The 27,504-nt window shown below is 35.7% G+C and overlaps 4 protein-coding genes and 1 long non-coding RNA gene across 10 annotated transcripts; 1 reads left to right on the top strand and 4 right to left on the bottom strand.

Moving 5' to 3' along the window:
* Window positions 1–296: 296 nt before the first annotated feature.
* LOC100180356 lies at window positions 297–4,235 on the bottom strand. Its single transcript, XM_002123741.4, has 4 exons — window positions 4,055–4,235; window positions 3,580–3,732; window positions 3,119–3,249; window positions 297–2,942 (listed from the first exon to the last, which is right to left on the bottom strand). The coding sequence occupies exons 1-4, from the start codon at window positions 4,188–4,190 to the stop codon at window positions 297–299; spliced, it is 3,066 nt and encodes a 1,021-aa protein (XP_002123777.1). The 5' UTR covers window positions 4,191–4,235.
* Window positions 4,236–4,244: 9 nt separating this feature from the next.
* ekn1 (EKN1 protein) lies at window positions 4,245–5,907 on the bottom strand. The gene has a single exon (NM_001032633.1). It carries the CDS (start codon window positions 5,810–5,812, stop codon window positions 4,508–4,510), a length of 1,305 nt encoding a protein of 434 aa, NP_001027805.1. The 5' UTR covers window positions 5,813–5,907; the 3' UTR covers window positions 4,245–4,507.
* A 373-nt stretch (window positions 5,908–6,280) lies between these two features.
* Window positions 6,281–16,142, top strand: LOC100185067 (DDB1- and CUL4-associated factor 17-like). 6 transcript variants are annotated; one of them, XM_026838693.1, is made up of 11 exons: window positions 6,281–6,398; window positions 8,511–8,700; window positions 9,271–9,424; window positions 10,939–11,148; window positions 12,405–12,468; window positions 12,867–13,140; window positions 13,269–13,547; window positions 14,192–14,342; window positions 14,719–14,862; window positions 15,220–15,417; window positions 15,800–16,142. In XM_026838693.1, exons 2-11 carry the CDS (start codon window positions 8,524–8,526, stop codon window positions 16,048–16,050), a joined length of 1,902 nt encoding a protein of 633 aa, XP_026694494.1. In that variant the 5' UTR covers window positions 6,281–6,398; window positions 8,511–8,523; the 3' UTR covers window positions 16,051–16,142. The 6 variants fall into 6 exon arrangements, with proteins under 6 accessions (XP_026694494.1, XP_026694495.1, XP_018671359.1 ...); XM_018815814.2 differs by having other exon boundaries at window positions 6,282–6,398; window positions 10,939–11,151; XM_002123610.5 differs by having other exon boundaries at window positions 6,284–6,398; window positions 10,939–11,151; window positions 14,192–14,336.
* On the bottom strand, window positions 6,568–8,415 carry LOC113475102. The gene is made up of 2 exons (XR_003396845.1): window positions 6,990–8,415; window positions 6,568–6,691 (listed from the first exon to the last, which is right to left on the bottom strand). It is a non-coding gene; the product is annotated as an uncharacterized LOC113475102 (long non-coding RNA).
* A 2-nt stretch (window positions 16,143–16,144) lies between the features above and the next one.
* On the bottom strand, window positions 16,145–18,911 carry LOC100183454 (lysosomal thioesterase PPT2-A-like). The gene is made up of 6 exons (XM_002129898.4): window positions 18,621–18,911; window positions 18,401–18,554; window positions 18,016–18,111; window positions 17,841–17,948; window positions 16,802–17,034; window positions 16,145–16,652 (listed from the first exon to the last, which is right to left on the bottom strand). Exons 1-6 carry the CDS (start codon window positions 18,762–18,764, stop codon window positions 16,509–16,511), a joined length of 879 nt encoding a protein of 292 aa, XP_002129934.1. The 5' UTR covers window positions 18,765–18,911; the 3' UTR covers window positions 16,145–16,508.
* Between the last annotated feature and the right edge of the window lie 8,593 nt (window positions 18,912–27,504).

The raw sequence follows: 27,504 nt of genomic DNA, 5'->3' as shown, positions 1-27,504 counted from the left end.
TGTGGGTAATAATAAGTGCTAATATTAAATAGAAAGGAAAATGTTGCGGAAAAAGGTATGGCAAGTGATAATAAGCAATGCCTGGAGTTTAAAAACACACCTGGCAGGCAGAAATTCTGGCATATTAATTTTAAAATGTTGCCTAAAGTGACATAATTTACATCAAAGTGAATAAAAGTAGGCAGACTATGGTTTTAGCAAAATCTACTAATAAAAGCTATGCTTGTATGATATACCTTTTATATAGGCAATATTATAAAGCCATACTAAAACCAACATTTTGGAGGTAAACAAGTTCAATGGTTGGAAATACAACTGAGTGTGTCAATATGTTGTTGTAGTGTTGGCTTCCAAGTATCTACAATTCCCGGTAGGCACAAAGTTTTTCTACAATGTTTGATTGCATGTTCTTTATGTTCCACATGGCACACTCCGGTTGTTTCATAACAGCTTGCAACAGCTCTTGCATAGTTGGTAATTGCCCAAGCAAATGTATTTGGTTTGTACTGAATGCAATGGTATAGTCCATAAGTTTTTCCATCTTTGGTTGTGTCAAATCCTTTCATAAATGTATCAAACGAGTCTTTATAATTACCATATGCTGCCAAAAACTTTGCTGCCTGTATCACACAATGGGGAGCCATGTCTAAGTTAATATTTTTTAATGCCAAAGCAAGCATATCCATGCATTGTTGTAACTTGGTGCTGTTTCTATCCGTTTGGGGGAACTTGAGTAGTTTTGTGTTTGCTTTGACTGTTTGTTTCATTGCATTAAGTTTTGTATAATCTGTTCCAACTATTTTTCTATACAATCCATGTTGATGCAGTAGTGCATCTACTTCATAAAGGCTGTCAATTTTTGCACAAGCAAGCTCTAGTCGATCAATACTTTGTTTACTGCTTTCCCCCATTTTGTTATGCAGTAGCCTTGGAACCTGACAGTTTGCCACCGTAGTATATTCTTCAAGGATTCCACAGCGTACTTTAGTGGAAGACTTGGTGATAATAGAACTGATAGCTTTCGCAATGCACTGACTAAACTGTGAGTAGTATTCACACTTTGCAATGCTCTCCTGATCCATAACCTCATGACAGTAAAGCACTTCTCGTCCATATGTATGGAATATACTACAGATCTGCTCAGAAAGAAAAGATTGTCTGTAACATTTTGAAGACAAGAAGCATCCTGATTTCCTTAAACTTTGAAGGTGGTCATGAGTTAATAAGCAGTGATTTTCCACAGCCGTACGAACATCTTTTAGAATATAACGAGCTTTTTCCTTTCCATGTATTTCTGCTGCATGTTCTTCCAATTCATCTAATTTCTGTTTATCCAGCAACAATGTAGAAACAATAAATTTATCAATGAACTTTTCATTCATTTGTAAACCCGCTTCTGCACATTGTTTTGCAATTTTTTTTGCATCTTTGTTTGGATTTTTGCCTATCACATATTCCAAAGATTCTGGTACAGACATCTTAAAAAGACCACAACCAGCTGAGCAAGAGTACGAGCATGCCACATTCCATGTGTATGTGGCAGCAGTAAAAAGAATATCCAAGGCTTCTCTCCATTTTGATGTTATTCTGTTCTGAATCAAAGCTTGTCCAAGAATATTATACAAGCGACAACAAGCCATCATTATCATAAAATCAACTTCATCTTGTTGTTTTAATTCAAAGTTCAACGAAAAATATTTCCCAGCAAATTCCAACAAGCTTTCAATGTGTGGACGCAACTGAAAGAGCTTCATGTCATCACTTTTTTCCCGGTTGTCCTTGCTGATCATTCCAATCATGATTTCAATTGCACATTGAAGATTCTTTTTACAATCATCAGATTTGGCATCGGCTCTGCAAGAATCTATAATATATGAAGGAAGACATATGCATCCATACTTTGATAGTACAAATGCCTCATGATCTCCCACAAGTTGCAATAAATCTTTAACAATCACTGATGCTTCATGCTGATTCAATGATTCTTTCTCAGTAAGTGAAAGCTCATTATTATTTGTTCGGAAGTATTGAGATATTCTGCTGATGTAAAACACTGGTATATCCTCATTGTGCAAATATGAAAGTATTGCCAAGTATTTTCCATATTCATTGTGTTTATGGTAATGAAGTGCATGATAAGATGCTGCAACATTTGGGTCAATTTCATAAAGTAATGCTTCTTCTTCTTTATGAATAGTTTTCATTGTGGCAGGCTCCTTCATTGTTTTCAAGTAATCAGCATAGCCCACAATGAATCTTTTGCAGTAAAGTTTGGCTGCTTTTAAACACACTGGGTTGCAAGCCATGTATTGTGCCAACTTCAGAGAATCAACCCTATTGAATGGTTGATTACTACATGCACATCCATTGATTTCCAATGCAAAACGGTTCATTGGAAAAACCCCTTTAGAACTAGCCAGGTAGTTGCACGCTTCAGTAGGGGTAAAAGCTTGAATTAAAAAGCATGAAAAATGATCATCTTTTTCAACACCAAAAATTGCGTTACATTGACAAGCCAAGGAAATAAACACAGCTTGAATCATGGATTGATGTTTCTCTCGGTTAAACTGGTTTAGTTGCTCTATAAACTCCCTGGTACCTTCTGTGTCATGTAAGGCAAACACTGTTTTGACACGAACATGAGTCAAAAGCCCAAATAAGCTGTAAAACTTTCCTTTTTTGAGATCATCACGAACAAGAGAAGTATCTAAAACGCTACATACTTCCCGTAGTTTATCAAGTAATAAACTGCACTGCTTAGTGACATCGACATCACCAAATTCAAACACAATGAACTTTCGATGAGATCTCTTCATACGAAAAGATAAATCATGAAGTAAAGCAGACATGAAGTAAGACTTTCCTGACCCACGACACCCATGTAGATGAAGGATAGATGAATGTTTCGATAAATGTAGAAGATTTTCGTAGCATTTTGTTTTCTACGATTAAATGCATTTTTAATATAGTTGTTGTGATTACATATGCTCATATTATCATTATTTGTTTATGGATTCCAATGTAAACTTTGAAATGTATATGTTTTTAGCTGTAATGTTTAATCCTTATGAGCAAAGGTAGCTTAAAATATAAATTTTATTTTATAACTTTAACTTACAATAAAATCTGAAGGTTTTTGTTTAAACTGTTGAAAACAGAACTCTATAGTTGTTTGATGCAAGTTCTTGACTGCTGAATGAGCAGAAAAGTGTTTGTTTGTTTCACAACTTTGTTCTGCATTAAGTTGCTCTGCAGAATTAACAGGCTTAGTATTTGTATTTTAAATATTTAGTTACAAAGAAAGAGCTTTGATTACAGGCACAATAAAATAGATCAATGGTTAAACTAAATAATTACTTAATTTATTGGTTAAAATCTTGAACTTTCCTACAGATGCGTCTGTTGGCAAGACACTCCTATTGCTCTAAACTGATGTTAAGTAATGGGTTGTGCAGTTTGTAGTTAAAAACCACAAAGAAAGAATTGGTAACAATAAATACACCTTTACAATGTGTTTTAATCAGGATTGTTTAAACAAAATAGCTCTATGTTATATTACCACACTTAAACATAACTCACCCAGTTCAAGATTTAACCATCGAAGCAATATTTGTTTCCAATCTTTAAAATCGGATTTTTGAGATTTAATTCCATCTTCCACCATACCTGTGTGTGAAAGAAGTTGGTGAATGCCCTCTTTCCAAGCATCATTTCGAACAACTAATTGGCAATCTGAAATATGAAATCCCATTGGTCTTGGTCTTTCATTGGATGTATATACTCATATAGCTCACAGGTACCCCATATACAACCGAAGAGACAAATAAAAGTTATTACTATAATGTTATAGGAAAAAGGATCAAATGTACAATAAATAATAAACTGAGCATATTTATCTCAAATACAAGTTATGAAAGAAGCAGGATTAAAGATTGCTATACATAATCCTTAAGCACTTAAGTAGCACCTAAAAGTCTTCAACATCTCAGTTAGTTAATGTAGTGTGAACTGCTTTATTATTAGGTAGGAATGCCAGAACTAACAATTTAATTACCGTGTGCTGACATGCTATTTATCCAGTTTATAATGGATTTAAGAAATCCAGAAACACTGCTATCTTGTTTCTTAATTTGATCAATAATACCATGCGGAAAATTACATTTCCTTAGCTTTTCAACCCACAAGTCCATGATTATACAAAGTTTAGTTACATCTAAAAAGTTTAACCTAATTCTATAAACTTCTACAAAAATTTTTTTAGTTATTCAGGTTAGGCTATAACACAGTTATAAATATTTTTAATGCAACACAACATACAATCACAGAATAATTTGAGCTGTGTTAAAACCTGTTTTTAATCATTTAAAATATATGGAGATTTAAATGTGTTGTAATAACTTCAATGTAAACTGATTTTCAAAGGGTATTTCAATGCTTCAATAAAATGAATAACTATAAACATACTACAGAAAGTCAAATTATACAACACAACAAGTCGTTTTATAAATCAGCTACTTTGAATTATTTCTCTTATTTTGTTTGCATCTTTTAGAATATTTTCATTATGTGGATTAATTTTTAAAGCGGCTTCATAGTCCATCAGAGCCTCAACATAAAGTTCTAAACCACAGAAAGCAGCAGCTCGTCTCAAGTGAGCTTTCAATCTTCCCTTTGAGTTTCCATCAACAGCTGGCTGCATTAAGTTCAATGCAGTTGAACAATCTTCGGAAGTTTTAAAAAGATTTCTTAACTTTAAGTGACAGGCGGATCGATTAAGGAACAGAATCGGATCTTTCGATTGTATTTTAATTGCGAGGTTATATGCGTTGACTGCAGCCAGAAAATCTTCAGCTGCGAACAGTTGAGCTCCTTTATCTTTCAGCCAATCTGGATCTTTTTCATGCTCTGCAAGATCTTTGTTGTCAATATCCATTCTCTTCCTTGCATCCGCTTGTTTTTGAAGCCACTCATCTTCTTCTTGAACTTTTGATTCTCTCTGCGGAGTTGGAAACACTCTTGGTGTAAAGGTTATTGAAATTTTGCCACTTTTTCTTGGACCCAAAGCAGGTTTTATTAAAACCTTTTTCTGTGGAGGAACTGCAACTGATGCAACCTTATGCTCCTCCAACTCTTTTTTATCAGAGGTGTCATAAAGAACTTTATCATCACCAAACAGCTGTGTAATTTTATTTTCCATCTGTGGCTCTATGTTATCTGTAAAAGTTCCCTCCCGTGCTCTACTTTCCTCTATTCTCTTTTTTTCTTCTTCTTCTTGGACCAAACGAATCTTTTCCTCTTCTGCCTCTTGCTTCTTCTTTTCCTTCCACTTGTTTAGTTCATTTGCGGCTTGTATCCTCTCATTCTCCTTCTCACTTTCTATCTTACTTCTTTCTTGTTCTTCCAGCTGCATCATTTTCTTGAGAGCAAATTTCTTGTTTTGTTCTTTGACTTCAGATTTTTCGATGACTGCTGTTCTTGTTCTTTTTTCATCATATGCAATTGCTTCTTGTTTCTTTTTAAAATGAAATTGTGTATCAGCAGCATTAGGCGAAAGCAACTGAGTCCAAATTTCGGGGATTTCTTTTATTAGTGTAAATATTACACAACCATCGCGAATTTTCGCAGCACTTTTAGCATCAACAATGGGAGCATTCAACAAAACCTCAAACAAGAACGGGGGATAGCTTGCTTTTATAAACTCTGGAGTACACATTATATCCACATTCGAAGCTCGTACTCCTTTTAATGGAACTGATATAAATATTTGCTCCTTCGTCTCAGACCATCTGTAATCTTTAACTGAAATCGGCATTTTACCGCAGTTTTCTAAATTTTGAACAAATGGTTTTCGTTGTTTTCGTTTTGGCTGTACTAGCAACCGTACATAGAAATCAACGAAAATGTTTTCACTACGAAAACGAGATTGCACCAAATACTAGCAATAATACAACAATATTATTAAATTAGCGACTGTTTTAGGTATCCCTACAATCATGTTTCATGATAGGTTTTACGTTTTAGTTTCGTCAGGGAATTCAATCCATAGTAAGTTCCGCTTTCGACATAGCAAGTTCCGCTTCTGTTTAACCACTTTCGCGGAATCTTTTGACGCCAGTCGACCATTAAAAGCAACGAAACTGACAATTTTAAGACATGATTTGGTTATAGCAGAGTTTACTGTTTAGTATACTCTGGTCATGGTATGGTTTTGGGTTTCGTTTGCTAAAATTTTAAGGGAAATCGGCAGAGGTTCTAAGGGTATCTCCACTTCGAATTTTTATTGCCGTATTTATTTGGGGGATTTTCAGATAGCGGTAGCTGTAGCTCGACGAAATGACAATTGTTATTGTGATGTGTGATGTAGAAATAAATTTTACAGCGCATTACTCAAGATACAGGTTTGATTAAATGAGTTTCTTGAGTGTTATGATACAAAATGCTATGTACAGTGGTTGTGTATTTAATTATTATTTTTACATGGCATTAGTTATAGAAAAAATTGGCGCACAATTTCGTGGCGAAAACAGAATTTGTTTTTCCATTCTGCGGGCAGCCGTTTGATTTACATTGTGTTGAATTCTTATATATTTAATGCAAAGAGATTAAAACACGCGCATACGCAAAAAATAACTGTCTTGCACGCGTGAGATCTCGTCAGGAACTGCCATACACTGCAGACTGGCACATGGCACTACAAGGAGAAGTAGGTGCACAATTTCCGCTAGGAGGCAATGACAAGTTCCTTTCTCTATTCTGTTGGAAGCAGTTAGTTTTATGATTTGCACACATTAGATTTAAACCCCTAACCTCTAACCCTAACTCATGGTAATCAGTTATTCACACAAAAAAAACTGTTCGTCTGTGCGGGACTTGGAACCCGGTAAAAGCAGAGAGATTTTAAGAAGAGATTTTCTGTAGGCATGCTAAAAGTTACACCACAGAGCCGACAATAGTAAACATAATTATCGTCCCTAGCGGAAATTGTGTACCTACTTCTTCGCATAGTCCCAACTGGCCAAGTGTTTTAATCTCTTTGGTTATAGTTATGTATTTGTTTTATTCAGAGCTTGTTTTATGTTTTATTCTATGTTAAGTTACAGGGTGTGTGTTAATTGCCATTGTCGTGTAGTAGGTGGCCATAAATGGTAGTTCTAGATTTTCCTCCCTATGCGTACTTGATCCTGATCCACTTCTAAGCGATCAAAATGACTAGCAGGAGCACCAAACTCAACAGATTATTGACTTCTTTATTGACAAGCCAACGGTGGCGGAGAACATCGCACAGAAGCGTAGTTACGAATTAGGATGTGCTTTCACGATAATGCCATGACGAAAAATGTAGTATAGTCCGCTGCCGTGGCATAATGGTTAGCGCGTCTGCCTGTAATGTAACCCAGAGGTAATAGGTTCGGTTCAAGGCTCAACCTGCTACCATTGTGTGCGTATGTGTCCAAGACACTTAACAGCAATCGCTCTTAACGGTGGTCACTGATAGGTTGTCCAAATTATCAGCCATACATCAAAAAATAAAAAAAATACCCTAAAAAAATAATCACCTACAAATTAACATACCAGGTACATCGTAATCTTGCACAAGGTGTTAAACCCGTGTGATAACGAGGGTATCCAATATTTGGGCAATTTTTTTATAATAGACATACACACACGGTAAAGAAATGATAAAACTCCCAGTAAGTTTGCTCCTTGGGGTGTGCATCGTCAATAAATGTTAACAGATAGACATTAAGAGAATCGGGAGTGTTTTAATTATGCATTGCTGATACCTTAAATGTCTTCCTTTGGGCGTACACAAAGAGAACGTAAATTTATACGATTGCCGGAATGGTAAATATAGAAAAAGTGGTTATTAGAGAGACGTAAGTTATACCCACTAAACTTTGAGACTTTAGTATATTTGTTGTGGAATTAAATTATAGATTAAATCCACTGCTTTCCCACATCAACCACTACAGCAGCATTTATTTGTTTTACATTATTATAACATTTCTGTGTTTTCGGTGTTGCTGTTGATTGGTTAATCAGTGGACAGGACGTTTTATTTTATAGCTAAAGAAATAAATCAGTTGCTTGTGGTTAAGTTCGTCAGCGGTCTTACTTTTATCTAACATATTTAACCCTAAATTTTAACCCTAAACCCCAAACTCGTGGTGATCATAAAAAAATGTTAGAGTATACAAAAAAAACTAAATGTGATCAGTGTTCTATTGTGTTTTATTTGAACCTGGTAATACCAAAATAATAGGATTACACACTAACGGTTCCCCACAGAATCGTCCTTACTAGACAGAGCGAAAGACCATATGTAGGAAAGCTGTTTCTAATAGTGTTTGTATATATTTATAAAGATATTTTTGGAATTTGGTTTTACACTTTTTAACACTTCGTAGTTTTTTTTTTAATTGTAAGTTTAAATAATTAATACTTTTAAGCTTAAATTTTATAGCTTACTTACTTTTTCTTGTAGTCCCATCTACTGTTTTTTTTTACAGCACAACTTAATAAATGGCTAACAATATAGAAGTACCCACAAATGTTATTTTGTTGTTAAGAGCAAATGAGTTCGGTTCCACTCTCAACCGTTGCAAGTTCGCTAAGAAATATTCTAAATATCATGACCGCTCACATTCGGACTTCAAAATATTAAGATCACTTTACTGTTCGAGTGGTGCTTATCTTGAGGTTTGTGGATTGATATTGGGTATTTCTCAAGCAAGTGGCCAGTGACAATTTTAGTCTAAATATCTTCCTTTCGCATTTCAAGAATGCATAAAAAAGTGTTGCATACCGAATTTTTCAAGTGAGACATCATGAATTAAAAATATAAAGATTATTACATCATAAAAAGATGGTACGCTAGTTATGGTTACGTCATAGTTATGTAATTCGTCTTCACTTCGTATTTCCCACTGAAGACAGACTTTTGATTTCATTTTTTTACATTTTAACACAAAAACATCAGGAAAAATGCAAACAAAAATGAAATCCTGCCAGCTGCCACTAGTAACCACTTTTTGTTAAAATAAATAAAGGAAATCAGTCAAGATATAATATTTCTGGTGTTGACTCCAGTGGTGATCCGTAAGGCATATGGGACATTTATATAAAAAATTGTCACTGGTCACCATTGCAGAGTAGTAACAAAATGCACATTGCAGTACCATTTTTGTGCTCGTAAAAAGGATAAGGAATATGTCAAATATAAGTGAATAAATTAAGATATATTTCTAGTTAATAACTTTGCATCAACAGACAATAGCCTGTCGGAAAGTTGAAGCAGCAAAGACTCCTGCATTTTATCATGGAAGATTATTCACACAAAACTTTCAAACTTGGTTTAATCTTTTTACCGGTCCAACATCAGGACCCAGCCTCATGAATTCCAACATTCTATCTTCATTTAAACGTTGGTAGATATGTCTTTATTGTAATCTTCATTACCTATTATAGGGGGTCAATCTGGTCAAAACACAACAAGAATAAAACACATTTAAGATAACAAGTTGTACTATTATAATATCACAAGTTGTATGTTTTACCCATACATAACAACTTTTGTTACCTCATGACGTGAATAAATATTACATCATCAGTTGAATTATTTTCACGTTGTAACTAAAATTTATTTTACGTAACCGTTGCAACTTGCCTTTTTGCACGTAAACTACAGTTGTTTTTTTTAGAGAACTTCAATTAACATCAGGGTATTACCACATCTACATGGCATAATATGGGACATACTTTCAGATTGCATTGTTATTTGTTTAAAAACACGATCAGGAAATATCATTACTAAAATCCTTCTGCGCTGTTTTCGTCCACTCTTTTCGTGTCTGAAATTGCAGTTTGCAAGAATGTCATTTTATCGTCGTGGTAGTACGCTAAACTAAAAATTTCTCGTGTTAATTATTGAGATTAAGCAATTGTATCAAAATCCCCGTGCTTCTTAGTTTATCCCGTGCGCGACACCGCATTGCAGTAAGACACGTACTTTTCGCATCGTTTTTTTCCTCATGTGCTTATGAGTTGCCAGTTATAATTTCTAACAACTCATTTGTGATGTTAAATGCATGTTATTCGTGTTGTTTTTTTTGACCAGGTTGTGCCCCGATAACCTATTAGCCCAGCTAGTGCTTTGAATCTGTGGCTGTGTTTCCCATTCAATTTATCTAATACGTTAGTTCAAGTCATTTCATTGTTTACTTACAAAAGGTAAATGAATGAATGAATGAATGAATGTAATTTACTTTATTCTCACGTGGCCGGAAAACAACAGTCGTTATTACATGGGTTTAACACCTTGTGCCAGCTTATGAGTTACCATATACCGTTGGGTGTTTTGCCCAAGAACACATATGCCCACAATGGTAGCATTGTCGAGCCTTGAACCCATTATCTTTGAGTTACAGGCAGGCGCACTAACCACTATGCCACGGCGCGGGTGTTTTTACATAAAACCAGATCTTCAAAGCTATACTGTTACATTAAAACTTTGATTTGTGTCAAACAATGGTTCCTAAACAATGCAGTATTGGAGTTTTATTTAATGATCTATACTTGTAGATGTCTAATTCTGATAATGACATAGAGTGGTTTAAAAACACTCAGGATGGGTACAGTTTAAATTCCTGGTTAATTTTTTATTAAAAATTAAGTTTAATATTAGGAATACGCATACATAGTTCAAAATAATACTGTACGCTTTTAAAATCAAGTTTAAACACTCTTTTCCTCGCCCTACTGCTATAGTTTTTAACAGGTTACTAGTGTAGTAAACGTCAGGGTCGGCTTTCCACCCTAGGTTTGGTGCCTTTCTATATTTGTATATCTTATTCTTTGTTCAAGGTAACCACATGATAAAGAATAATGGATTAAGCCATCTAGAGCAAGTGTATTTTAATTATTTACATATCAACACAGTTGAGAATGAGACCATCAAGATAGTTGACGCAGTTTGTATACAACCCCCATACTCATGTACGCCACCAAGTGATGGAAGTTCCAGGGGAGCGCAAGTCATTCTTCTGAGTAAATCTGGATGTTTGTTTCAAGTGGATGCAAGGAATGGAGATGTTCTTGATTCGTTTTCTATTCCAAGCAAATATTCAATGAACAATGTCATTTCCGACGGTGGTAAAGTTTGTGTTTTTCTTCATATGTAGCCAACAGGAGTAATAACAAATAATTGGGTACGGGAGGTAAAACAGACAACCCCCACTAGCTTGCTAAAAATAGGTTTACAAACAGCTTTTGTAGGTATAAACTACATTTGTTCGGCTTATATTTTATCTGGTAATGTGTTTCCCATTTAGTATTTTTTTAAGATGTATTTTTTGCCCAATAAAACACAGATTACCAAATCGATTAAAAAATATCAAAAATACTTTATAGTCCTTTTTTTTCTAAACTTATTATTGCGAGAAGGCCTTTTTTGATAAACATAATTTATTAATTTGTATGCAGTTATTTGCTAAGCTGCTGATGTATTTTATTTTTCCTTGTGTTTTTTTTACTTCAACCAATAATAACTTTATGATTGAATTGATGTATAGGCACATTATTTAAATTTCGTGAATGATTTAACTAATCTTAAAGTTAAAGTTATTTAAGTACCAAATCTGATATTTCAAAGCTTGGCATGTGCTTTAGCTGATGTAGTTAATCTTAAAGGTTTAGAATGTTATGGGTCATTATGTAGTTTAGATTTTCCAAATCCTTTATTATCCATCAGTTAAATTTAGAGCAATGTTTTAGTTACTTTTCTTACTTCATCAACATTATGAAAATGCCTTGATTTCATTCTAATAATTGAGATTTGTGAAGGAGCCAAATATTTAGGGGAGTAGGTAATTAAAAATGGGGAATTATAAGAGAAAATAGAAGCTAGAGGATTAATATTGCTGAAAAAACATTGACTGCATAAAGTTGTATGATTAAGATTTGTTAATTTCTTTATTTATTTTGATTTAATAAGTTTTAATTACTCTTCAAAGCATTGTGTTTTTTTTCCTACAAATGTTTTTTTGCCTGAAAGTTGGGAAAATAAAAACCGAGCCCAATTTTTAAGAACATTTTAAATAATTATAGAAACCTACAATTTTTTCTAGATAACACTGTTTGGTAAATATTGTTTTTTTTACCCCGTTTGACTTGACTATATAGATTTGATTTAAAAAACTTAAAAAAGCAAATTTATGAGGTGAAAATATAAGAATACGTGCAGTCTGCGCAGTTTAGGTATGGTTTAATCTAAAATATATACCATCGCTACTCACTTTAAACTCGAACAAACACAATTAACTTATATGTAGCACCATATAACTGTAGTGTGAGAAAGCATTATATTATAACATATGTATTCTACCACCTATTAAATTGTATTACAGATTCAGAAGCACCATCTCAACAATTTCAACCTATCCATTCTTATCACTATGCAAACACTAACAGGTCAATTATGCCAAATTTTGAATTTTTTGATATTAGAATTAATGAGAAAAAATTTTTTTTTGATATTAGAATTAATGAATGAAACTCATTTACCCTCGGGTGATGTGCATAGGTGTAAAGTTTTAAAACAGAAGGATTGTCCTGGCCACATTCTAGTTACTTAGTGAGTGATTTTTTAATATGTATTTAACCCATTAAGGACCACTGGGACAAGGCACGTGCTGTTATGTGTTTGCCAAAGCAAGTACACACTTGCCCAAATTGGTAGCCGCTACCTTGTAACCTTAACTTCTGGACTAGAGGCACCCACACTAACCACAATGGGCTATGCCATGGCACCTAGTTTATAAGAAAGTCATGGCAATTTTTCAATTTCTAAATTAGCCTTTGTTGTTCAGAGATTCGGAAAGCATCGTCATTAAATCTGCTCGCAAAGTTGTTCAAGGTGTCTCGAGTACTTCATTTCTCATCTTGCGTTTATATCCAATTCGTATCTATTGTCACTTTCTTATCAACGTGAAAACTCATTCAACGAATCCACCAATCACAGCAGAGGTCACTGATGACTTCTTGGTTGTTGCGGCAACTAAAGCATCTAAAATAAGTTTCTATTCACTTGATGAAATTGTTAATGAGCATAAATACAAGATACATTGCAAATTAAAAGAACAAGTAAGTAACACAAAGTATTAATGGTGTTACTAAACGCAGTATAGTCTAAAAGTTCCACTATTAAAACTGTTAAAACTACCAATTTAACAGCAATTTTGCTTACTCAATAAGTTGATGTTTTCTTTCAGATTAAAGTAGTATGTCCAAATGGTTATAGAGAATATGTAGAAGGTAATATTGGAAATAAGAACATTGGGATTCCATACACTATGCATTGTGTGCAGCTATCAAACAAGGAGCCTATGTTTGACAAATGTTCATGTTTATTCAAAACCGCAGCGCCAAAACATAGCATACAATTTGGTGGAAAACCGTATCATTATATTGTGGCTGGAAACAAACGTGGCACAGCATGGTCCCTCAAACATTTAAGTAATTGTGTTGATGCTACAAAAGATAAAATACAAGTAATGAATTTTGTTAATAAATCTAATTTTAATTAATTATGAAATCTTCAACACGATAGTGCAATGGTTAGCGTGCTTGCCTTAACTGCAATTGCTCCTTAACTGCAATTGCCTTAACTGCAATTGCTCCAACCCTGTAGTCACTAATGGTCTGTCTACATTATCACCCACACACTTAAACAATTTTTTTTCTTACAAAGTTACATAAGCCTGCATTCCTGGAAAACACTAGTCATTAAACACTGGTGTTCATACACCTCGTGTCAGCTTACAAGTCGTTACTTTGTGGGTGATTATTTGTTCTGGATTTTTTTTATTTTTTTTAATAAGATAATTTGGACAACCCATTAGTGACCACTGAAAAAATAAGGAAAAATACCTACAATGGTAAGCACTACGAGCCTTGAACCCGTTACCTCACTTTGCCACGGCGCCGGACAGAACATGTGTTATACTGACTGTCGATGCTCCGCCATGCAAGGATAAATAAGTTACATTTATTCGTTTATTTTACCTAACTGATTTACATTGTTATGTTCACATTTAGTGAGAATCTATAGACTCTCCTGCTATGTATAGCCAAATAGATACATTAAACTATCAATGCAATTTTTACCTATAAAATATTGATGTTTGCTTTCAAGGTATCAGAGAAATGGGATTCAACTCATTGGAACAGTGTTCGTTTCCATGACGATGATACAGGCCGAATTATCATACAGGATGTTTCTTCATTGGAAATACTGTCAATCCATCATCCGACAGATGTTGATCAATCAAACAACCATGGTGGGAGTGGGTACTGTACTGTTGTTGCACACTGTTAAAAAGCTCACCTTAAAACTAAAGGATACTAAGTCGAAGCTTGCTGTTGCTACCCTTGTGACCTTGGGGAAGACACTCAACTTGCTTCAAGTCAGTGGTCACTAAGGATTTGTCCAATTTATGACCCATTTAAAATATATCCAACAACAATAGGACAGTCTGATAGCTCTTGAGTTAAATAGAACATCCTTAAGGTTATAACCCTTAAGATAAAAAACTGATACCAAGGCACTAAGAAGGTGTACAAAAATATATTATTTAGTTTATTTTAGTTACAGTAGCTTTGAGCGGTATGATCACTTTATATATAGCTAACTTTATAGTTATACCTCTATATCTTTTACAGCCTGTGCTTCTAAAGGAAGTAGTGATGTTTCCAAATGTAGCTTGGTTAGCAACTTTCGCATTTGTGTTGATTCAAAATTGGAAACACCTGACACCATCCAAACTCAGTGGCAATATCCTTTCTCACATGACATGCAACGTGAGGGTGAGATTATTGTTTTTAATAATAATGTTTGTTTATCATCAATGGTTAAATTATACTGACATAGATTTTGGAACATACCCCAACCCCATTAAGCCAACACCATTTTTCAGATGGTGTAATGTACATAAATGCCATTGCAACAAAGTATCTATTTTTATGGGAAAGCTGTATAAAATAGCTATGGCACAGTGGTTAGCCCGCCTGCCTTTAAAGTTAACCCAAAAACTGTGGGGCCATGTGGTATGTGTTCATGAACCAGACACTGAAGACAGTTGGTCCAACCTAATAGCCACAAAGTTGCCACATGGGGATAAAACAAGTAGCATTCACCTTTATCTGTCTTCCTGTTTGTTTCAGCATTGCCTCCACACACAATAACCACCCATGGTCGAGCAAGCAGACGGCCACGACCATGGTATGACAGTTTATATCACCGTAGTCAACGGGTTGATGACAACGAAGGTCACCTGCTTGCCCATGTTGAATATGATGCAGACATTAACATGCTTGGACTTCTATATTTTAAACCAATCGGTCCTGCAGCTCCTGGTTGGGGTGAGTATCAGCACAGTAACTGGAAAGTATTAAAACCGCCTTTGTAAGTGTAAATGAATGAATGTAACGTTTTTTTTATCCTCCCATGGTGGGGCAAGAAAGTGTTAAACCACAGGTATTCTGTTTCATACACGATGATACATCTCTTCTGTTTACTAGTTATTGTGTTTGTAACTTTGTAGGTGACTATTTGTTATAATATATGGCTGACACTTTAGATAACCCATAACGCATCTTGGTTTGGAGCAATTGCCACGTATGCCCAGAATTGTAGCAACAATCACTTGAACCTATCACAGGGGCAGGGGCTAACCACTGTGTTTGTCATTCAATATGTTTAAACTTTAATGATATGACACTTAACGATAAATACCATGTTTAGAGTTACAAGAAGATGGAGCAAACCTACACCTATCTCTATATGATAATTTTAATGGGAAATGTCTTGCAAGTTTTCTCATTGACTGGGATATTTCACCATCCGATCGTGACGTTGTTTCAATAACTATTGACCAAGATACAGTGATATACATGCGATTACGTGCTAATGATCACAGGGTTCAGTATCGTGTGTTAAGGTTAAACAGACAACCGGGGAGTGATGTTGTTGTTGTGGAAGATGAATCAACTTAATAATAAAATTTAAATCAAAATATGTTGCATTTATGATTCATAAAGAGCATGTGCTTCACTTAGTATGTCATTCCAATAAAGCACACACTTTTTAAATCTGTTGTATTTATCCCCTACCTATTCAGAAGGGTGAAGAGACAAGGTTCGCAGCAATAGCTTGATTAATAAAGTATACAATAAATTGGAACAGCTACAAATATTTACAATGTATGTACATTTGTACATATATACAAATTTGTACATTTACAAAAAGAAGGCTATTTTTCAATTACAAATAAAAAACATTGTATGCTGAGTTTAAAATCTATTAAGAAGCAGTGTGAACAGTGTTGACATTTTATAATCAAACTTAGTAAATAACACTTAAAGGTGTGGGTAAAAGTTGCAGCTAAACAAACATGTGCAACACTGTTCTTTACAATAGACAGCTAGATAAACAAATTGAAGTTAAGCAACTTCTATGTAAGAAGGGGTGCAATACAATCCAAGAAAACAGTTTCGTTCTTATGCCACAATGTATGATGAACACCTGGTATAGTACATTCCTGTAATCTTCCTGTTTCATCAAGAGTTTTTAAACCAATCTCATCTTTTTGGTACATCTAAAAATCCAATAGTTAAGAAATTTTATTCTTGTTTAAACATAAAATCACATATTTTGAAGATTAAACATGTGACACCATAAAAGAATGATCCAAAATTTCAGTATCAATTACACCTAAGATTCAAAACAATCTGACGAATGACGAACCTGCAATTTTCTCATAGGAATCACTTTTTCTTCTTTGTTGTAACACCCAAAATGAGCGGACTGCCAGGGAGCAATAACTCCATCATCCGGACCTCCGATCAACATCATGTTCTTTAATCTTAGCAAGTTCCCCTTCCAGGAAGAAGGAAACTTAAAATCTTCCCTTAAACTTTCATTGTTCAACGCCGCCAAGTAGTCACTGTACTGCCTGTACATAAGTGGGTGGTGTGGGTCTGTGAAATAAATTAATTATGCTGCTACCTCTGTTTAATTAATCTCGCTATTAAAGCCTTTATCACAATTATATGTTGTAATTCAGTAGTTAAAAGAGAAGTGAGGTGGTTGTAAAATCCTGACATTTCATTCAATATTTTATATATTTATATTTAAATAATATTAGCTTTTGAGAACATATTCTCTGTTCACCCTTCCTGATTCATTTGGTTATAGCAGTTAGCCCTTTTTTATCCGATGTAACCAAACGTTTGTAAAAATTTTGTAACCAATCTGTTAATATAAATTTAGTGTTTGTTGATGCAGTCTAGTTGTCAAGCCTTACCATTCTATTTGAATAAGGTTTTAAAATGGTAGTGTTTTATTTTAACCTTAAATTCAGTACATCTACTTTGTTGTCACCCTGTTAGCATATTCTATCGCCAAAACGTTTATTCTAATAGCAACAGTACATCCAGTCAGTTATCTGCACTTCTAATAACTTCTGTTAAAAAATGGCAAAAAGTTTCAAGAGCTGGTATGGAGCTGACAGAGGCCGTGTTAGGACAGAAAGGAGCTCACACCTTCTCAGTCAAACAGTCATGTAGTTTTTGGTATACTGCTGTGGGTGTGGCAGGTCAAGCCGGACAATGGAGTTCTAACAGTGCTTTAACGGTTACTGGTATTGTTACACACCATACATGGTGGCTTTGTACACCTCATGATTCAACTTGCCAAGTATAATATGCAGGCTAAGAAGTGCATTTTTTTTAATAAAACCTAATATCACTTCCACCTTGTTAATAAGAATTGAGAAACGCTTTACCTTTCCAATAATTCCCAATAGACCACAGTTGTCCATAATGTGTGTAAAATATTTTGTACAACTCCTCTTTCAATGCAGATGGAAACAGCCAATTAATAAAGGATGTATCTGTAATGGTAAATTTGTGTATGAATAACTAAATGGTATGAATATAAAGGGAATATTGCTATTTTACCTCCAAATTGTCCATTGAGTGGTGATGACAAAGCAATGAAATTGTGAATGTTATGATCATTACTTGTCTGCACTAAACCTCTGCCAACGATTCCACCTGCAATGTCGTGTTTTAAATAAGGGTCACGACCGTTTTAACAAAATCTTGCGCGCGAAATCTATTATGACGTCAGAATTGAAACAGCGCGGTTGACCAACAAAGGTAACTATAGGTCGAACTAAACGCGCCCAGAAGCGGCGCGATCAGCTGATCTTTCGTCCGATAAGGTTACTATAGGTCACTTGCCTATGAGGTTACTTTAGTGCAGACAGTTCTGTGCGACTGATTAGCTGCATAGCACATGGCGTGATGGCAGTTTACTTTGGGTCAAAAACTAAAATCGTACCTTGGGAATAACCGATCAAATGAACACCGTCCTTGGCTTTTTGCATAATCGGAGCAGTAAAGTTTTTGATTGTATCGAGTTGATCCCAAAGTGGAATGAAGCTGTGGTAATGGTCAAAGAGATCTAATGTGTGTACTTCGGTACCAGGGTGATGCTGTAGTGTAAACATTTAAATATTAAAATGTCACTAAACAAGCACAGATTACAAAAAAATGCTTACCTTAGTAATAAATTTGGTCAAATGACTTAAATCTTTAGCATCGTCTAGGATACCGTGTACAACGATAACTGGCTTGTATCCAAAAGTCTTAATAGCTTGAAACAGCAAAACTATGGTTGACAATAAGCTTCTCCAGGTCGTCATATTGTAATTCAAATAAACAAGCTAGAAACAGGTAAACCGTTCCAATCTATACACTACAGAATGTTATAACGGACTCAACTTAGACGTTATGAAACATTACAGAACTTACGAGTGATTCGAATAATAAAATGACGTAATGCACGAACACAAAAGAAAAAAAACAACGCAATACCACGTGACTACCATAACAACATCCTGCCTTTCTCGCAAACCTAAGCTGACGCCCGGCATATGTTTGCTATTTAGACCAAACCTCTTTGTTTAAGGATCAAACGCTAGCAGTAAAACTGTTGGATACCCTTATAAAAACTATACACTAAATGCACAATACCACCAGCACAGCCAAGGGCAACAAACCACTATTTAATTGCATGTAAGGAGCAGCTTGAACACATGACATGAAGTAATCTCTACGACACAATAAGTCTCTAACCCCGCGGCAGTGAAAAAGGAGAAAGCGCGTGATCAATACAAAGTGCTGAAAAACGGGTCATTGCTTGTGAATGACATTCGTAACTACGTGACACCATAGTACCGGTACGCCAAGGAAGTACCAAGGTGACACTGTTAACATACCTGACGCACATGAACATAATAACTTCTCATTAATCAAAATCGTGAAAAAAAAAATATTTCAAACCCACAAAACATTACACGCAAACATATAAAATATCATACGTAATCAATGCTTACAATGCATCTAATTCGTATCGAGATCGGTCGCTTTTCTGTAACTGATCAAATGTGTCAAAGGTTATTCTTATACTTCGCTTTGGCAAGAGTACGCAAGATACCATGTAGACTTCTTGTTTCCGAGCGTTTGAATAGTATAATGTTAAAACTTGGTTTAAACCAACTAATGTCTTCAATTATACTGGATAAGACTTGATATTTGACAGTACGCTCATCACATACAGTGGTACATGGTACTTCCGGATTATAAGTTCCAATACTAATTACATAATAGTGAATTCCAAAATCCTGTATCAACTATAATATCCCAACATAACCACTGACCAACACGACCTCGCGATGTGAAATAATAGGCCAAACAACAAAGAGAAAAAGTTTGTAGACTGATTGTACTCGTTTCACCCTTGCAGATAAAAACATGTTTTTCTGCGAGAGGGTACAGGTCTGCAGGTGAGAGTTGCGAATATAAAGTTGTTGTTTCCTTAACTTTTGGGTCACCCCACTTCATTTGCGATTCTACTATCCAATCAGAATTAGTTATTAATGGGCGTTGTTAAAAGGCGCTTGTTGGAAGGCGTTCCTGATAACAAACGAGATTTGCAATCACGTGATATTATGTTTGATGCGAAAATATTTTGCTTGCGTGGCCAAAATGGGAGGTATATTTTATTAAACTATTAAGGTATAGCATATTTAAAACAATATACCCATTATCAAAGGCATATTGTTTTTAGGTATATTTGCAGCACCTATCACCCAGACCCCGATCTAGTCCTATACGGCTATCATTTATATTAAATCACTTCAACTGCCATAAAACAGTTGCCATTGCAGCGGTTGACTGTGCTTCGAGCACTTCGAGCACTGCTGATGTATTGGTATAGTTTATCTTTGCTAACAAAATTTGTTAAATAGATAAAGATTGAACATTTAACAGCTGTGTTGCTTAACTACTACCAACGTTTACTACATCTGGCGTAACTGTGTTTATGATTAAGCGACACATGTTGCGTTTTTCCAGCAAACACTACAAACTGGCGCCACTTTTCAGCGTAAAACATCCTTTCCTTGTTTTGCTTTGTGCTATAAAAAACTCATATTTTCTGTGTTGTGAGGGCACTAAGAGCTTTCTTTACTATTACTTTTCTCACGTTTGTCCGTTTAATAAACCGTTGAGATGGGTGCGCGCTTGAACGCCACGGCACCCGAACACTTTCATAGACCAACATATCACGTATGTTGGTGTATGACCACGCCAACCTCTTTAACCCGTATAAACAACCAAGGTTTTTGGAGTACAGAAATTTTAGAAACCATTTTCGATACCTCCTGCTGGTGGCACTACCTACCAACAGTACGTCATGGAAAAAGGAAAATATGTTCACCGTGTAAAATCATTATTGACTAAATATAGATTGCAGCCGTCAACGTAATGATGGTAATTCGATTTGTTCATGTGCGAATGGATGTCTTGACTATAACACTAATTGCTGCTTGCATTCCTTTGATGTTTGCAATATCTCGCTTGACGCGAGAGCGCTTGTTTATATTTAACTTAAAATACAGTAGCCTATTTACCATTGCAGAAACACAAAATATCAGATAAAAATGAGGAAGTCAGTGAGTAATTAGGTTAAATAATAAGTTAATGCGGATAAACTTCTATTTGATATTTTTCATCTTCAAAACAGATATCGTTGTTATAAAAAAAAAACAGATGCAACAAGAAATACGACACAAAACAGCTTTGTTTCTGTAATAAAATCTGCTTAAGCCTAATTAATCAAACCCGAATTTGTAATAATAAACCATGTACCTTACATATCGCTTTATAATCGTCATAGCGCAGACTTTATCACAGAAACAAGGTCGTTTTGCGTCGTCTTTGTTGCTGAACCTGTTGTTTCTGCAACTATATCTGTTTTAAAGATAAAAATATCAAATTAAAGTTTATCAGTAGGGTGGGGAAGATGGGACACCTTTAACACAAAATAACCAAATATCCTGATCGTGTTTTGAACAGTTAACACCGGTCTATGGGAGTCGTGAGGACACGGTTTTATAATTCTTTGAATGTTTTTTGTTTACTAATAAATGAGAGGAGTAAATACAGTCAAAAAGTGTCCCATCTTCCCCCACCCTACTATTTAATAGAAACATAAACAAATCGAATTACCGTCACTTCGTTGACGTAAGCCTGCAATCTATATTTAGTTAATAATGCTTTTACATGGTGAACATATTTCTCTTTCTCCACATCTTACAATAGCAAACCCATTAAGTTTAGAGTCAACTCACAAGCGTTATATCCGTGGTAAACAACGGTCATTCATGCATTAAATTTATTTTAAGTCCACGTTTTCAATTTGTCCTTTACGTAACAAAGGGTTGGACCAACGTTAGTCCAGAAACCGCGCTTGTGTTCGCCATTACGGATCCCACAGAGCGTGAATCGTCTATACAAATGCATGGTCGGCGTGTGTTTAATTGGTTCTTGTAAGCACACGTATAGCGGTTGTATTTACATTTAATATATAGTAGGGTGGGGGAATATGCGACACCTATTAACTCTATTTTCTCGCCCCATTTAGTAGTAAACCCCACCCCACTCTATAAGTTCTAATATAAATCTGGTTATATAATATTAAATCTAAAAATTAATGTGGAGTAAATTGGTATTTTTACTGGTTTTTAGCGTAACAGTGTGATTTACGGGATACTTTACGTAGGCGATTAATACTAGCAGCAATCAGCTTAGTTTACTTAATAGTGTATGCTCATGCCTACGAATCTACGGAACCACTATATATATACTACATTTAATTATAACCCAACAGGCGTGGACATGCAGCCCCAAACAGCTAAGTACTAGCAGATGAGGTGTTTCGGTTTTCCGGTTTCCTAAAGACCCGGAACGTAGAAAGAGTGGCTTTTTAAGTCAAACAGTGGACCAAAATGGTAACCCAGTATTGTTTTCCTCAATGTCACTTCGATATTAGGCAAATTTTACAAACAACCTTAAGTTTCGTTACAGGGTATACACTTGTTAAGTTTGTGAGTCAAAAAGCAAAATCACATCACGGCAATTTACAGGCAAAACTGCAGCTAGATACACCAGTATATGTTAATGTTATTCGTTTTTGTTTGTACTTTTATATTTTAAACATGCTCTTTTATGTTTTGGTTGCTGGTATACTTGATTTTTTAGCCTTTAATCGATTGAGTGCTCAATAAAAGTTGGTTATGTGGGTGGCGGTTAATGTTGAAGTTGTGGTTCGCGCTCCGCAGCCTCGCGACGACGCTCTTCCATTCTGCCCCGATGCACACGCTATCCGACTCCGCAACGAGATTGCACATCGATGACACTTGTACGGCACATCTCAGTTTATTGTATACGGAGAACGAGCGACATCGAGCTTAGAGACAAAGTGGGAACAGCAGGGTATTGCAAGCCCCGTACTGCACGGTAGTACAGGAAAGTGCAAGGTTTATATAACGAAAAACACGTGTAGCATAACAATAAAACGCGTCATTGGCATGTGGCATTTGCCTCGCCTGGCATACACAAAACTGGATAATTGTTTTATCACGTTTAGAATGACGGGAAGTAGATTTTACGTAAGCAGCGAAACTGCATTCAATCCCCGTCCTACTTTTGTTTTCGCTATACAGCGTTGCTCAATATTCAATCTTTATGCGTTAGTGTTAAATTTAGCTATCTTTTTGGCATTAAATCTGTGCCAGAGCACAGCCAACCGCTACAGTTATTTATGTGAGGTTTATTATTGTGATAAGATATAACGTTGGTAGAAAAAAATTTACGCGCAGAAGTGCTTGGTTCTTAAAAAATCGCAATAATTAGACGAAAAACAGCACCCAGCAATGATAAAAGGCTACGCTGTGGGGTCCGCAATGGCGGCGACTATAACGCCACAGACGCGCAACAATGAAAAACAAGACTCATAGTTTTACAATCCGTTTTCTAACTTGGTCTATTCTATACTAACTTTGGGTTGGACTACTCGGTATTTCTATGGCTCTGTTAATAGGTAACATATAAACAAGAGAGCAAAGCTATAATGAGTAAGCACGAACTAATCTATTTATGGGTCCCTTTACTATACAATGTTCGACTAAGCGTAGTCAAAATCCAACCAGAAGTAATCAACAACACGGTTTTTAGTCGCCATTTTTACTACGGAGTAGTAGGTATAATGCATAAGCTCGACAGACACTGTGGAATCACCAACTCAAATAGAGCGCGCGCACTCTTTCACGCCGCCACGAAGATGCCTGAAGAAACCTTTTTGCGATTCGGGAACCGCCTTCGGCGATTAATAAAAGTTTTGTGGCGGAACAGGCCACTGGAAAAGTGATTATCGACACTTTAATGCGTCGCGTCATGAGATGGGAAGATCAAATCAAACTTCTTTAAACGGGCGGTGACTGGTGAAAAGGCCGATTCACCAGTTCTGGAAGACGAGGCCAGGTGGACACATGTTTTTTATGTTCTCTGCATGCTGCAAGGTTTGTCTAATCCTAAGTTTTTGGTTGATAGTGGGTCAATTGCTACTATTCTGGACCGTTCTCTTTATGAACAATTGTTATTGTGCAGTGCTATTGGCCAGTTAACTCCGTGTGGTGTCATTCTTACGGCCGCTAATAAAGGAAATATAAAGTGCTATGATAGTGTTCGGGTCTGTCTTAGCGTTGGAAAAGTACAGACAAATGTAGTTGTTTTGAAAGCTGATATTGGCACCCCTTGTGGTATATTGGGTTCGGACATCCTCATATAGGCGAAGGTTGCCTGATAAATTTTAAAACACGATCGTTGTTGATTAACGGCCAAACAATAAATATGGAAGCGTGTTCGTCGACACATCAGAACAATCCTCCCTGTACTAAACCGGCATTAGCTCTCCACGATCCCTTTCCAGGACATCTGAAATGTTTGCTCGAACCCTTGCGCAACGTTGCGGAACGAAAAGCTGTGCGGGACCTCCTTTTGCAGTACGAAGACGTGTTCGCGAAACAGAACGGAGAGTTGGGTCGCACGCAGTTAATAAAACATAATATTGATACCGGAACCTCACCAGCGACAAGACAAACTCCCGCCGTTTATCTTATGCCAAGAAACAAATTGTGGATGCCGAGCTGCGGAGGATGTTGGACTTGGGTATAATTGAACCGTGCATTGGTCCGTGGTCGTCTCCGATCTTATTGGTAAGCAAAAAAGATGGAACGCATCGATTCTGTGTGGACTACAGCAAACTCAACGCAGTGACACGCAAGGACGCTTATCCCTTACCCCGAATCGACGACATCCTGCTGTGGATACTCTCGGCGGAGCTAAATATTTAGTGCGTTAGACTTGGCCAGAGCGGCTCCGCGTCGCCGGTCTGAAATTGCAGCCGGGAAAAACTAAGGTTATTCGGATTCCAGACTGTGCAGAACCCGGATGTCTGGTACTAGATGCAACTCAATGCGCACACAGATATAACAAAGAATACGTAACAACAAAAACATACGTTACAACAGAGAATACGTTACACTACAGAAACTTGGCGTTGGTCGCAAACATAGTTTGCTTTTTCTCTTGTTTGTTTATACCATGCCTATGTTTTTTTATGTCTACTCTGTTTTTTTTTAATTGTTCTTCTGTTTTGTTTTAATTGTATAGTAGGGTGGGAGAAGATGAGACACCTTTTCGTTTAGTTTTCTCTTTCCATTTGGTAGTAGACAAAGAACATTCAATGAATTATAAAACCGTATCCTCACGTTTTCCACAGACCGTTGTTAATTGTTTAAAACACGATTAGGCTATTTGGATATTATGTATTAAAGGTGTCCCATCTTCCCCCACCCTACTATATTTACTTTCCGAGGTCGGAAAACATTTCTTAGGGAGGGGGGTAGTGTAACCTACGTGCGTATTATTTGTTATGTCTGTATGCGCATTGAGTTGCATCTACCGGACATCCGGGTTCTGCACAGTCTGGAATCCGAATAACCTTAGTTTTTTCTCGGTCATTATATTACGTGACACGCTATCGGGCGGTACGTTATAAACCGCAGCCTAGAATACCAATCGAATGAAGCTTTAATTGTGACAAAGTTGTTACAGTAACACGTGCATATAAATACGCCTGTCAACCATGATCTCTCTCTTCTCCTCTCACTAGACGTGGTACGCAATACGAGGCAAGCTAACACTGATCGACTCCCATAGAGACTCACTACACTTGCTTGATAATAAATTTTATCAGTATCCTATCTCCAATGTATAAAATGACTTCCGATTGTTCCTTGCTAATACTGCCACAGCAAAGTTGCTTTATCGTCTTTGGAGTGTTTAACCTGCAAATCATTTGAGGCAGCATGAACCCCCAAATAAAATTTAAACCTCGTCTCCAAATCATAAAATACACTCTCTACCCCCACCCCTGGTACCAAGTAAAATTATTACATTTCTACACTACCTATACCCCCTGGTACCGAGTAAATTTTTTACTGTTTACACTGCATACCCCCTTGATACAATCATAACATTTTTACACTATACGTACCCCCCTGTTACCGAGTAAATTTATTACATTTTTACACTGCCTAAAACGCACAACTGCCCAAAACCGTGATACATTCTTTTTTCTATTCACGTGACCGCCAACTCCGTCCCCATTTCGCTTGGCCTCCATTGTCCTTAGGCAAGACACTTAACGACAATTGCTTCAACCCAGTGGTCACTAATGGGTTGTCCAAATTATCAGCCATACACACATACATAAAAAAAAAAATGAAAAAATCCAAAAAAAATAATCACCCACAAAGTAACTTACATGGCAACTCGTAAGCTGGCACGAGGTGTTAAACCCGTGTGATAACGACTGTCGTTTTCCGGCCACGCGAGGATAAAGTAAGTTACATTCATTCATTCATTCATTCATTTATTCATTCAAAAGATAGGCACACATTTGTTGTAAAAACTTTTAACTGTTTATTTTAAAAACTGCACCAACTATCCTAGTTTATTGGGCCAGTTCATTTATCTGATAGGTTAACGCTTACAGTTAAGTCAAATCTCTTTGGTTAAGTACTTGTTTAGGAAATTTGATTATAAATTTTAACTAAAAACGTTTAAACAAACGGTTTGTTTGAAATATATATTTAAAAATAGTTATTTTTACCTATAAAAAACTACATTAAACACCCTGGATTTCATTGACTACAATAGTAAACGGGAACGACCCGCGAAAGAGGAAGACTGTATCAGCATAGTAAGAGCATAGTACACTGTTAGACCAAGGTGATCCTAGAATACAGATATTATAGCGGCCATTTTTGATACCTTCTACTGGTGCCACCAACCTAAAATTTGGACACTATAATAACTAGACCACAGCGGTACCGATTCTAAAAAAAAGAAAAATTTAAAATTCGAAAAAATATTAATTATGAATATTAATATTCGTCATAAAAACATATTTATAAAATTTTCGCACGAACCAGCTTTGAATATGTTATAGCGCTACACTTTTTTCTTAAAAAAAAATGGGGGCTTGTTGGTTGTGAAATATTAAAAAGTATGATCATAACTTGAATCATATAAACATTAAATTTTTATTTTTTTTTGCGAAAATATAACCCTACGCATACATCTATGTAGGTCACTAACATACCATTCCAATTAAAAAAATATTTAAATTTAATTTAATAAATATTAATATTCGTCATAAAAACATATTTATAGAATTTTCGCACGAACCAGCTTTGAATATGTTATAGCGCTACGTAATAGCTTGAAAATGAAACAATATTTTTTTCAAAAAAATGCGCTCCCATTAAAAAAATAATTAAATTTTTTTTTTTTTAATTATGAATATTAATATTCGTCATAAAAAAATTTTTTATAGAATTTTCGCACGCACCAGCTTGGAATATGTTGTAGCGCTAGTTAATAGCTACAAAATGAAACATTTTTTTCTTCAAAAAAATGGGGGCTTGGGTGTGAAATATTAAAAAGTATGATCATAACTTGAATCATATAAAT

This window comes from Ciona intestinalis, unplaced genomic scaffold (assembly GCF_000224145.3).
Source record: "Ciona intestinalis unplaced genomic scaffold, KH HT000103.2, whole genome shotgun sequence".
Classification (NCBI taxonomy): Eukaryota; Metazoa; Chordata; class Ascidiacea; order Phlebobranchia; family Cionidae; genus Ciona; species Ciona intestinalis.
This window is presented reverse-complemented; position numbering and strand designations above follow the sequence as displayed.

Excerpts from the sequence above, each read along its gene's own strand:
- LOC100180356 (XM_002123741.4), bottom strand. The coding sequence starts at position 4,190 with ATGGACTTGTGGGTTGAAAAGCTAAGGAAATGTAATTTTCCGCATGGT. Across the intron at positions 3,733-4,054 it reads AAATAGCATGTCAGCACACG|ATTGCCAATTAGTTGTTCGA; the intron begins GTAATTAAATTG and ends TTCATATTTCAG. Across the intron at positions 3,250-3,579 it reads ATGGTTAAATCTTGAACTGG|AGCAACTTAATGCAGAACAA; the intron begins GTGAGTTATGTT and ends TTAATTCTGCAG.
- ekn1 (NM_001032633.1), bottom strand. The coding sequence starts at position 5,812 with ATGCCGATTTCAGTTAAAGATTACAGATGGTCTGAGACGAAGGAGCAA.
- LOC100185067 (XM_018815814.2), top strand. The coding sequence starts at position 8,524 with ATGGCTAACAATATAGAAGTACCCACAAATGTTATTTTGTTGTTAAGA. Across the intron at positions 13,141-13,268 it reads ATTGCAAATTAAAAGAACAA|ATTAAAGTAGTATGTCCAAA; the intron begins GTAAGTAACACA and ends GTTTTCTTTCAG. Across the intron at positions 13,548-14,191 it reads CTACAAAAGATAAAATACAA|GTATCAGAGAAATGGGATTC; the intron begins GTAATGAATTTT and ends TTTGCTTTCAAG.
- LOC100183454 (XM_002129898.4), bottom strand. The coding sequence starts at position 18,764 with ATGACGACCTGGAGAAGCTTATTGTCAACCATAGTTTTGCTGTTTCAA. Across the intron at positions 18,112-18,400 it reads TTTGATCGGTTATTCCCAAG|GTGGAATCGTTGGCAGAGGT; the intron begins GTACGATTTTAG and ends ACGACATTGCAG. Across the intron at positions 16,653-16,801 it reads TTCCTATGAGAAAATTGCAG|ATGTACCAAAAAGATGAGAT; the intron begins GTTCGTCATTCG and ends TTGGATTTTTAG.